Source organism: Coenobita brevimanus, chromosome 67 (genome assembly GCF_032717465.1).
Source record: "Coenobita brevimanus isolate Jiangsu-jjx chromosome 67, ASM3271746v2, whole genome shotgun sequence".
Lineage (NCBI taxonomy): Eukaryota > Metazoa > Arthropoda > Malacostraca > Decapoda > Coenobitidae > Coenobita > Coenobita brevimanus.
This window is the reverse complement of record NC_137020.1, coordinates 32,156,761-32,169,391: the sequence shown is the minus strand read 5'-3', so window position 1 is coordinate 32,169,391 and position 12,631 is coordinate 32,156,761. Positions and strand designations below refer to the sequence as shown.

The 12,631-nt window shown below is 41.0% G+C and overlaps 1 protein-coding gene across 1 annotated transcript; it reads left to right on the top strand.

Annotated features, from left to right (window-relative positions):
- The first annotated feature begins 1,274 nt into the window (after nucleotides 1-1,274).
- LOC145405632 (fas apoptotic inhibitory molecule 1) lies at nucleotides 1,275-12,378 on the top strand. Its single transcript, XM_080276962.1, has 5 exons — nucleotides 1,275-1,362; nucleotides 9,859-9,978; nucleotides 10,512-10,634; nucleotides 11,056-11,205; nucleotides 11,616-12,378. Exons 2-5 carry the CDS (start codon nucleotides 9,859-9,861, stop codon nucleotides 11,763-11,765), a joined length of 543 nt encoding a protein of 180 aa, XP_080133088.1. The 5' UTR covers nucleotides 1,275-1,362; the 3' UTR covers nucleotides 11,766-12,378.
- Nucleotides 12,379-12,631: the final 253 nt, after the last annotated feature.

Here is a 12,631-nt window from a genome sequence, read left to right as displayed (position 1 = left end):
ACACACACACACACACACACACACACACATGACAAATATATTCCCTTATTTCTCTCTCCTTGAAAAATGACACATAACATTACGACTCTCATGCCTATCACACAAGCAGCAGCACAAAATATGATATTTTATCAATTTTCTCTCTCTCTCAAAAAAAAAAAAGACTATATTACCATGCATCTCTTTCCTGCTAATATATCTGTTATTTTCAGAACGATGAATTTCAAGTTTGGTCGTATATATATTCATTATTTTCTCATTTCAACTTCGGCCAATCTTTTTCATTTTATTATCAGTGTTGCTTCGCGTGTTTAATATCACTTCTTACTCAGCTCTACCTCTCTCTCTCTTTCATACCTGGAAACTCCCCTCCAGTGAAATTTGGCAAGTCACACCCGTAGAGATTTTCAGTTATAAATGCCACCCCCTCCCCCTTTTTTTTCCTCCCCCCTCCCTTCTTTCCTCCCTCAGCTTTCCCTCTTCCCCCCCCCTCTCACCCCTGCCTCTATCTGCTCTTCTTCCCCTTTTCCCTCGCTCTCTTCCCGCTCTCCCCATATTCTTTACCTCTCCATTTATCTCTCTCTCTCTCTCTCTCTCTCTCTCTCCTCTCTCTCTCCTTTCCCTTTCCTCTATCCCTCTTTTTCCGATCTTTCCCATCTTTTCCACACACCTCACTCGCTCTGTCTCTTTCTTCCTTCCCCTTTTCACGTAATCTTCCCTTTTCCCCTTCCCCTCCCGTTTTCCCATCATTCCCCCTCCCCCTTCCAGGATGCGCCAACTTAATGCCTGGCTCACGGAAGTCAGGAGTCACGAACCCTGTGGTATGCAGTCTAATCTTCCCTAATGCATTACGCAACACGCTTTTCTTCGCTGACCCACGTAAACATGTCTTAACCTGTTTTTGGTCTATGTAAACATTCTGGGGCTTGCATATCTTCCTAGTGGTGTTATTTTTTACTAGTTTTTTGACCTGGGTGTGTTATTTCGGCTGTGCAAGACAATTAAGGACTTGTTTTGAATATTTGATAAATACGTCGCCCTCCCGTTGTCATGGCAACCGCGCTAGATAAAAACAAACCGATCCCGCTGCCTGGCGTGCGAATAACATCATATTTTCCCACATAATCCGTCTCTAAACATCATTTTTATCACTTAAGCCGTAAAATATGGTAGAATTTACACGCTACTGACGTCTGGGAAGCAAGGGTGAACGTGAGATTTACAAAATGTTGAAATGACATGTTGAATCTCAGAGCAGCGCCATTCAGGTTGCAGGTGTGATAGCGATTTGACGAACTTACCAACAGTGCCTGGATACTCCTACGTGCTCCTCACACACCTGCCTCGCCCTACACATACAAGGTAAGTCAGGATTCAATCACGACTGATATGACCTGAAGCAGTTGTGGTGATAGTTCACAGTGAACCAAGGGTAATAATAATTACCATACTATAAAGTTTTTATATAAATTAAAAAAAAAAAAAGAAGGCAAACGCAAGAAGCCTGCATAAAAGATTATTCTTACCGGGAAAATCCGAACAAAGAGAGCCAAAATAAGATTCTTTCGAGATGCCTGGGTATACTGCTTTTAAATAAATTGATTTCACAGGCATACGGAAAGTTAGACTAGGGACCACACTTCCAGCGCTGATCGGTTATATAAATAAAGGACTGGGAGTAGTTTATATTAAAACCCATGAGAAATACGTAGCTTGCAGGTGTAACAGCGAACAGATGAACTTACACACCTGCTCCTCCCACACCGGACTCCATACACCTGTATCGCTCACCCATACACACACGGAAAGTCAATTTTCGACCAATCAAACACCTCTGATAAACTTAAAAGAAACTGTTTGCTAAGCGTCCCTCGAGAATGGTGGAGGCGCACGTGTGGTTGCGAAATGAACTTATACACCCGTTCCCCACACACACCTGCTTCCACACACACACACCTCCTCCCTATACACCTGCCTCCACACACACACCTGTCTCCCATTCTCACACACAAAATTCAATCACCATAGGCCTTATATGACTATACGAGTTTGTTTATCCAGTAACCCACTAAAAATATTGAGGTAACATGTGTAGTACGGTTGCGAATAAAAGAACTTACTAACACCTGCTCCTTAACACACCTGCCTCCCCCCCTACACACACACACACACACACACACACACACACACACACACACACACACACACACACACACACACACGTTTCATCCACCATTTGACAAAAAAAAAGGGGTGCGTGCATTAGTAATTCTCGAGAAATATGGAGGATAACTCAACAAACTCAAATTTAGGGAAAGTCTGAATTCGGATGACCCCTCCCCAACTCTCTCATGATCGGAACTACCCTACGTTAACATCCATTTCAACGAAGGCCAAACGATTTTATTCAGCTGAGAGTCAGTCCTTTGAGCCTGAGAATGTTGATATTCAATCTCTGTTGGCTCTGATGTGTTTAGTACCCTTACCTTTCTACTCACACCTGGCTAATAAATCGCTCTCTCTCTCTCTCTCTCTCTCTCTCTCTCTCTCTCTCTCCCCACCTATCTATCCTTAGCACTGAATTGTAGGGAGACTAACCCCAGAACATGATGACAGTCAAGATAAAATGCAAGGGAAAGGATGCAGTGCCACAGTATTGCCTTATTCTGGACTATACAACGTGAAATAAGCTGCAACAGAACAAAAATCATGGCCACGTTAAAATAAGGGTAGTATAGACGCCGTACGAGTGAAAAATTAAGTCATCCTACGCCCACAAAAATCGTGACTAATACACCCAAGCACGGTGTCTTTCTTTAGGTCACATTCTCTACGCGTGTATCGATTTTGTTATCAGGCAGAGGTCCCTTTAGCTTAGGTTACTAGGTTATAGAGTTACCAGAATAGAAACCTTTACCGTTACCCTACATCTGTTACCTGATATAGAGGTGGTTTATGTATACCGGGTAACGCTTCTCAATTTTCGTGTCTTTTCTACGCTAAGTAAAACTGTTTGGCATCAGTAAAAAAATAAATAAATAAAAGTTCTTATAGTAATGGGGTCAAACTGTTGATATGGACGTGGCATGGTCACGTAGGAAAGGACGATTATATCAGCAGGCTACACTTATATACATGTCAGTGTAATTATCCACTCCAGGTAACAGGCTAATAGGAAGAGTATGATAAGAGATTCCACGATAATCTCATTTACAGACGACGATACATAATTTTTAATGCAGTAAGTAGTAAAACCACCAACTTACTAACATAACTGACATCGTATGTGTGTGCAGTGTAAAGAATTTCAATGGACTATTGACCCTTGACCCACAAGCGTCGGAAGGTTAACCACTTAGTGGCGACTAAAATCGTCCTGCATCAGCCAGAGTTGTTTTTGCTGCTGCTGTTGCTCTATTTTAGTCTGTCTGGCCCAGAAGACCCATCTACCACATGCAAACACCCACCTTCCTCTGGCAGACAGCAATTCCCCAAGGTCGGAACAATGCCCTTCCACATGGCGAGGTACAGGGAAGATGGAGGAGGCATTGCCCCCATGATGACAAGCTATGAATAGGAGACAAGTAGGAGTAATAGTCACAATCCGAACTTTGACTAGGCCTACTAATAAAAAAAAGGCCATCAACTTAACGGTTCCTGTTTCATTATGCCTCATGCGACACCACTTACCGTAACTGCCACAATAAAAACTCCTGAGGTCTAAAGGTTAACAAACTCTCCACAATATCATCTTACAATCTTGTTTATCGTACGGATCGTTCGTTGTGAAGGGGTTACGAACATTTTCTGATGCTGATTTTTTTTTTTTCACTCACGCACGCCAGACTAGGCCTATTTCATCTACCTTCAGACAGACCCTTCGTGGTTCAGATGCAGTAAATAATTATGGGTCAAAATCGCCGTACGTTCTGGTATGAAAATTACAGGAAGCTACCTTCATGACCCCAATCTTCCCATTACCCATCAACACTTAAACACTACATCTCTCCAATATTTTGACTTAAGATTTCGTTTTCGCTTCGGTATCCCCAGAATTTTCTCCAGCTTACTAGACTTAAAAGAAAGAGGTTTCAGAAAAATAAATAGATAGACTGACAAACAAACAAATAAACAGATTGCTAGACTGACAGATGGATAGACAAAGAGACACTGATTCACTGACAGGTAGATAGATATAGACAGGTATATAAACAAATATCCTTCTACACCTATACCCAGTACCCTTGCATGAAGGTATGCACTGGTGAAGGTACTGTACAGGTAGGCTACTTATACACTAAAAAATATTGTCTTCGGCCCGATGGGTTAAGCTGGTTATCTTTCAGTTACCGTAAAAGACCACACGATTCCATTCAACTTGGAAGAGTGTTATGATGATGGTGATTAATAAAAAGCATCTGGACAGGGCAACAATACAACAAAGACGTCTTCATGCTGCAGTGCCATGTGTAACTACCCAAACTCTAAGGGATGGTATAAAAAAAAAAATAATAATAATAATAATGTTGTTCGATTGAGTCAGTCTAATGTCAGTGAGACCTATAGCCGAGTACTTCCCCCCATGCCCGCAATCTTGTGCCAACTTTACAGTATGAGTAGTCTCTTCACTTCAAGGTTCCCAAACGCTACATACAGACACAAGTAGTTTATCTTTGCCAACTCAAGACGATTTTCTTTGGCTTCAAACAGCGTCAGGGTAGTGAAGGTGTTAACTGATGAAGGCTAGCCCCTTCAGTTAGAAAGATTTCCACTAGACTTAAACAGATAAAGTATTCTGCATACAGCAAGGAAAAAATAAACGTTACAGCCACCATATATAAGGGATTACACCACCTGACCATTACGGGTGAAAATAAATATATAAATAAATAAAGTGGTGTGTTTGGTAGATAGCGAGTGAGTTAGGGGAGTGTAACCCAGGCTACTAGTTACTGATACCACTGACACCAACCTTGTGCAGGCCAATCACAACAAGGCCATCAGCTTTATTTCATCCTTTCCATGTCTGGGCAATTTTCTCAGCTTAAAGGAGCACCCTGACAGTGAAAGTGTTAGCAGATGTAGAAAAGTCTCCCTTAAGCTGAATAAAATCGTCTGGATGTAGCAAGAATGAAACAAGAGATAAAACAAAAACAAAACAAAAAAAGGGGAAAGTGGGGAAAGGAAAAAATAAATTGTTAAATCGATACTGTGTGTGTATGTGTGTGTGTGTGTGTGTGTGTGTGTGTGTGTGTGTGTGTGTGTGTGTGTGTGTGTGTGTGTGTGTGTGTGACCTATTCGAGTACTGACACAGGCATTGGCTCCAACCTTGTCCCTGCTTCAAGCCTTTCATTACAAGGACCTCATATACATATAATATTATGTTTACCAACTCCAGGCAATACTACTCAGCTGTACGACAAAGCTACTGTGCTTTTTCGCATAGGAATGGTTGGATGTAGTCTTCATATGCTCTTACAATACAAGGACAGCCTTCCTACGTTGAATAAAGTTGTCTAACATTAGAGATAGGCTAGCCAGAATAAAACAAACATCAGAGGTAGCTACAATTAAATAAAACACCGTCGCCTTTACTAAGCTCTAGACATCACTAAAAACATCTCATAGCATATGGCTTAGAAAATGACAAAACTTGTGGAATATCGTTTGAAATATGGCAAAATACCAATATAGCAGAGAAAGGGCCCAGTCCCCGAAACACGCCCGATAAATGACAAAATCTCTAAAGAAAACAAGAAAATGAACGCTCTGGAATAAAGCTAGAAAATCGCATAGTTTTATAATACAGAAAGAAAAATGGCAACAACTTTAGAACAAAGCTTGAAATCGCAATATCTTTATAATAGGCTACCTGGCATGATAATAAAAACTGAAGAAAAATCTCTTGAAAACAGCTAAGACAATGATAAAATCCCTAGAGTATGACAGTAAATGTTAAAACCGTAACACAAGAGGGGGAATGTGGCAAATCGGTTCAATGATAAAAAACTAGTAAAAACTAACAGTTGTGTGAAAAAAATGCTGAGAGAGAGAGAGAAATGAAACTATATTAAAGTGATGGAAGTATAGTCATATCGCTCCTCCAATCTGACCATTTGGCCATCAACTGAGCTGAAAGGGGTAGGGGATCTTTTGTTACAGGCTTTGACTAGCTATCGACGTGGCTCTGATCAATGATAGCTTAACTCGCTCACACTGGCTGCCTCACTCACCACACACACACACACACACACACACACACAACACACACACACAATCCCTAACTTAATTAAATCTGCCTTATCCTAACCTAACGTAACATTACCCTAACAAACTAACCTGACCTGAAAACAAACCTAACCTATGAAACGCGTCTGTGATGATAATCTTCGTCTTAATTCATTTTCAAGCCCAGCCTACCTTCGGAATTCTCGTAGTTCCTCTCATGATTTACCGGAAAAGATTATGCTGTCTGAAAATCTACTGCTGTTCAATCGCTCTCCATTTGTTAATTCCTTTGTCATCCCAATCTAAATTTCTGAAAACATCCTCTAGGCACGCAGTGAATAACTTGGGTGAATGTGTCTCCTTTACTGGTACTGGTGTCTTCTTTATTGGTATTTTCTGGCTGTCCCTATGGAGTTTTATGATAGCAGTGCAATCTCTATACTCTCTAGTACTTTAGCATCAATGCAGCTGTTATCAATGCAGCTGTTTCACGGAATCATATGTCTTTTTATAATCAGTGTCAAGGACAAAGGTATCTTATATTCTGAATCGCATGGTAATTAACTTTAAAAACTGGTATACAGAAAGGATATCGGCATCCTAAACCCGTGTACGCGAATTCCACCCAAATCACGACTAAATCCCGTTAATCCAGTCTCAAGCGGTTTCATCAGGTGTCCACGGGCTATGTAAACACGCGCCGCTATGGGAACTTAAGAGACAATAAAATAAGAAGGTATATTTGCAGTTTAGGAGTCACGGTTATTCTGACAGTTTTTCTAACCCAACTAAGTCTTACCTAACTGATCAAACGTAACAGCCTAACTAATGTAAGGTAACCAAACTGTACTAACCTGACCAGCCTATGTGAGGGGTGACTCCGAAAATGCAGTGATACAAAACTCCAATACTAATATATCTTGACTACAAAAATCAAGTAAAACAAGTCATGAGCTCACCAGCGGAGCGAAGCATCGTTGTGCATCAGTCCAATATTAACTCCACCCGTCCGTCATCACCAATACCTCCACAGGCAAAAGTACTTTCCTCTGTCAAATCATCCTCAGTGTCACTCCCCTGACACTTTACAATGAATTTCACATTCTTCACCGTGGCCCAATGGCGTCCTGAACAAAATTTACTTTCCCTTGGCACCTCACCATCGTTGTCACTTTTCACAGTGGTCTATGGGTATCACTTCACTATCACTCTCACTTCCCAGGTAATTTCATTTCCCTCACCGTGGTCCAGTGATGTCCAGGGTAAATGTACTTCACTCTGTCACGCAACCATCACTCTTCCTTTGACTAAGCACTCGGTTTTCAGAGCAACAACGTGGTCATCTCCAACCACTACACCCTATGACAACACCTACCATAGCACACATTCAAAAACAAACATAACAACCTATTTCCTCTTGGAACTGAGATTTGTTTTTCCCGGAAGAGCAAAATACATGGGAAACTCTGCATTCTTTTTTTTTTTTTTTATCCTACCTGTAAAAACAAATCATATTTACAACAGAGGATACACTGTTAGTGAATGACCATCGTCTCACTTTTGCCAGATCCAAGAATGCAATTTGGAAACCACAGCATACTGTATATACAGTTTATGAGAGACTCGTCCAACTAGAGGGGTTAGATACAACATTTATCATCCCAAGTTTTGCTATAGTCCATTTACTTTAACTTGGTGGAGATTTTCGTCCTTTTGCGGCCTATTTCCCGTAGCGGAGTGTCAGAATAAGGCATCCTTTCACAGCACTTTTTCGTTGCTAGCACCTTATTCTAGTGTTAATTTCTTGTTACATCTCAGCAATAAAGAGGGAGATATGGCAATTCTGGGCCAAGTTAAAAATAGTATCAAGTTGTTCCAACGACGAGGTTAGGGTGTCTAAAATGTTTAAAAATATAAACTAACAAACCGATCTCGTCATATACCTCAATCTGAACCGTCTCTTGGGTTCTGGCATGAATACCCACTGGTGGCTGTGAATTCTGCTTGACCTATGCATCAAACACACTTCATTCTCTTCAATTAGGCCATTTTCAGAGCAATTATTTTCCTGAAATAGAACCATACGTGCTCCCTACGTGTCAACAAATGGGTTGGTGGAGGGTTAGTGCCCCTCCCCATAAAACAAATAACTCAAAGTCAAACGGCCACCCTTTACGGGAGTATGGCGTCTGGCAATAGATAGATAGATAGGAGGAAATAAGTAAATAAAAAATGAATACCGTTTCTTTATTCCGTATGATGCAATAGCGCTGTGGTACCTTATACTTTCTTTAATATTTCACACACACACACACACACACACACTTCATTAGTCACGTAACATACCTGCATAGAACGCACACATTTACTTCTTGCATAAACATGCACGTAGGAACCCCATTGTAGGTCGCTATAGCACCTCTTCTTTGGCGATTTATCTTGTATATTGCACCTAAGCATTCTTTTGTATGTATTTACATCATTTTAATATCGTGTTAGTTTGCATCAGTAACATAAAAGAGGATACTGAGGTGTAATGTGCAAAATAAATCGATAAGGAGGTGTTACGAAATTTTCATAGCTATTGAGGATACGACTATCATATATACTGTAGGCTACTCAATGTACATAAATTATGTATCATAGCCATACTATGCATTATTTATGTCTGCCGTGTTTGTCTCTTGCGTGACACTAAGCATTTTGAGAGACAAGATAAGGCATCTTGTCCCTACTCATAACGACTCAGTCCCTCACGATACATCAGCCTCCTTCATATAGCTTCGTTGTGTAGCTCTGCTGTATTACTTTCGCACCCAGGTGGAGAGCCTTTCAGTTGTGGTACCAAACTAACCGTGTGCATCTACTGTCCGCTTTTACAGACATCCTAACCCTCAGAAGGAGGATGATGGACTGCGGTAGTAGAAGGGTAATTTCAGCCTTCAACCTACCAGATTCACGTCCAAATGAGCCTGAAGCCACAACAACCAGTTCAAATACTGTTAAACCTCCCCTACCTGCAGTTTCTGGATGCCCCTCTGGCGACTTCTGATCTATTCCTACCCCGCAGAAAGCCTCAAACGCCCTAATCCCCACAGAAACCCCATAGATAAGTCCGGTAGGATGATAACATTTGGGAAGAGCTCCTATCAATGATGACGTGGGTATAGTTGGATTCGAACAGAGAACCACCACGGAAAACGCTCCAAGCCCTCTAACCCCTCACAAAAACACCCTCAGCTTCTTAATCTCTCACAGAATCCCTTAGCCCCTTATGGAAACCCAACTACTCACTACAGACGCACCTCTTATATAAACCCTATTAACTCAAACTCCTTACAGAGACCTCTTATAGCCAACCACAGAAACTCCCTTAACTTACCTTGGAAACTCCTGCTAATCCTCTGCCCCCACAGGAACCCCTGTAATCCCATATCCCCACAGAAATTCTTAAAGTCCTTCGAACTTGTCCGTCCCAAAGAAACCTCAACTCTCGCTCTACCACCACAGAAACCCACGCCAGCCTTATGTAACCAACTAAAAAAAAAAAAGTCCCATGAAAAACTAAATAAAACCCACAGAAACCACAATAAACCCCACAGAAACCCCTTTATTTTCTATTTTTCACAGATGGGCCTGGGAGGAGACCTGGTAGCCCTGTGGGAGGTGCCTCTCAGCGACGGTGTACACAAGGTTGGATTTGAACACGGGACCACCACAGGCAGGAGAGTGCTGTGGGTGGACGGTCAGGTGAGAGAGAGTAACTGGTGACACATATGACTGCGAGATACAATACTTACTGTCCTAATAATGATGTGTTAAGCAGTTGACAGTGATGGTAGCAGCCAGGGGCGTCAGTGCATGTTTGTAATGTACCTCGTGTCACTTGTCGCTGTTGTGTCGGTCCAGTGTAGAGCAAGAATAGTCCAAGGAGGTATTATAATTCAGTTCCAGTGATATATTCTCTTAGTTTTTTTGGTTCTTTATTTAGTGTGTTCAGTTTTGGTATAGTCAGTGAAAGTGAAGTTCTTAAGAGTTACAAGAAATACTCGTAGACACGTACGTTGGTGAGAGAGAGAGAGAGAGAGAATCCTTATGAATTGATGAAAATGCTTTGTACTACTGTGCATACGGTACACTGGTAGAAGAAGTGCACTTTACAGTATTGTTCGTGTTATTGAAGTGAAATGTAAATTACTTTGAAAAACTAAAGTACCTACAGTATATGTAAAAAAGAAGCTCCTTAATGTTACAGGCAGTTAACAGTACCTTTATTTTTGCAGGAAGTGATGCGACATGATTGGATGTTCAAGCTGGTTGGGTCCGAGGTGTTTCAGATTGGGAATGCCAAGTGCGTTATAAAGATCGAACCAGTGGGAGGATTCTCATATGAATATTCTTTAGAGGTATGATGACTTGCCTGTGTACCCTTGACGGACCCTTTTCAGCTTGTGATGTCTTTATGAAGAGAATCACAATGTGCAGAGTGCAGCCCAAATTAAAGTACTGTACTGATAGTATGTCTGGCCTGTACAGTGAAACACTAAATAAATTTGGACCCTACTCTACACTGTGTACAGTATTTCTCTTCATAACTATCACACACTGGAAATCTTCAGGTATTCTAATTATTAATATTATTCGTTTTTGAGGTGAGGCTGGTTACCTTCACCTGAAACATCTGTGCAGTACTGAGTAGCATAATCTTGGGGCCCCTGCATTTTTGATGGGGCAAAAAAGGATGATACAATAGTGAAAGCAATATTGGACTATTTTTTGTTCTTTATGCAAGGCTTTTACAGTGTGCAATATACCCTTCTTGTGCAGGTAAATGGCAAAAGCTACAAGAAGTTTGCTGAGAACCAGAGCAAGATATTGAAGACATGGCTGTTTCCCATTGATGGTGCATACACTCGGGTGGTGCTGGAGAAAGACACATTGGATGTTTGGGTCAACGGCACCAAGCTAGACACTGCTGTAAGTCCACAAGAGGAAGGAGAGGAAAAATAATTATTGCAGGAACACTGCAGTAAGCTTGAAATAAGGGAGGCAAATCAGAGATATGATTAGATGTTTTTACCCAAGATTTTGAGGAATCTCTACAAGCTGTAATAACTCATAAGTGTTAGGTGGTCCTTATTTCCTGAGTCTAGTGACAGCAAGATTTATTACAGCCACTATGAATCAACCATAGATAGTTTTTTTACTTTTAACAGTAGAGTATATACAGTACTACACTCAACAGGATGTTTTGTATACAGTACTGTACCACAAATGAACTCGGATATCATGTTGTGTTATGTGTGTGGTTAACATGTTAATCAGTTTTAACTCCCAGTATGATAATTATGTACTGTGCATTAACTACATTCTGTCTCTCCTCACAGGGTGAATTTGTGGATGATGGAACAGAAACACACTTTGATCTAAATGGCCACTCATCATACATCAAGGCGGTGAGCAGTGGTAACCGGCGAGAAGGCATCATCCATTCTCTCGTAGTGGATAACATAGAGATTGCTGAGTCAGCAGAGTGACACATGGTGGGTAGGGACAGAGGCTGGGGGTCATAAAGGCAAAGTAGTGTGGGACAAAGGATTAAGGTGAATGCAGGAGATTATGGGTGTGGCTGTGCACATATTGTGCTGTCAAAAGCACATAACCTTTTATCACTGGCAGATAGACTGTACATCGTTAGCTGATAAGGAGACTGGGCAGGAAAAGTTGTACACATGGTTATGACATGGCATGTGACCACTACTCTGAACTCAATCAGTGCATAGCACTGATGGGATAAACTTACATGGCACCTGAGTATGCTTGGCTCACTGAGTTATTCTTAAGCAAAATTTCCATGCACAAGTAAAATTCAAACATAACTGTGGGGTTTCAGCTGTTTCAATTGATTTGTGCCAATATTCATTAAGACAGCCAGTGATAATGGGTTTTAGTAGATAAATATTTGAAAGATGGAGTGGTTCAACTAAGAGGAGGAGTGGGGAAACTTTTAGTTTATATGCTGCATCAATGTGATAGCAGAATATATTCATTCACAATTCATAATACAAAAATCCAAAATGTATGGAGCCTGAAGGAAGTTTGGCAGAAGGATAAAACAAGATACTGTAGTGGAATCAGTACCATGTACAGAAAAAAATTACACATCGTGACAAAGACAATGATACAGAGTGTAATTGTGCTCATGCAGTGTGTAGAAGTAGGCACTGTGGATACGGCAATTTGAGGTTGTGTGTACGATTTTAGTTAGAGGAAAAAAAAAAAAAATGTGATTAGAGAATAGTTTAGTAGATTTGGTAACTGAAAGAATCTTCATACTGGGGAGTAGTGCAATGGTAGTTTATTGTGACAGGGTAGGTGAAGTGTAAAGTATAGTGTGCAGGTA

Bases quoted from the DNA above. Each gene is read 5' to 3' on its own strand.
- LOC145405632 (XM_080276962.1), top strand. From the start codon at position 9,859: ATGGGCCTGGGAGGAGACCTGGTAGCCCTGTGGGAGGTGCCTCTCAGC. The intron at 9,979-10,511 runs GTGAGAGAGAGT...TTATTTTTGCAG, and splicing joins TGCTGTGGGTGGACGGTCAG to GAAGTGATGCGACATGATTG. The intron at 10,635-11,055 runs GTATGATGACTT...CTTCTTGTGCAG, and splicing joins CATATGAATATTCTTTAGAG to GTAAATGGCAAAAGCTACAA.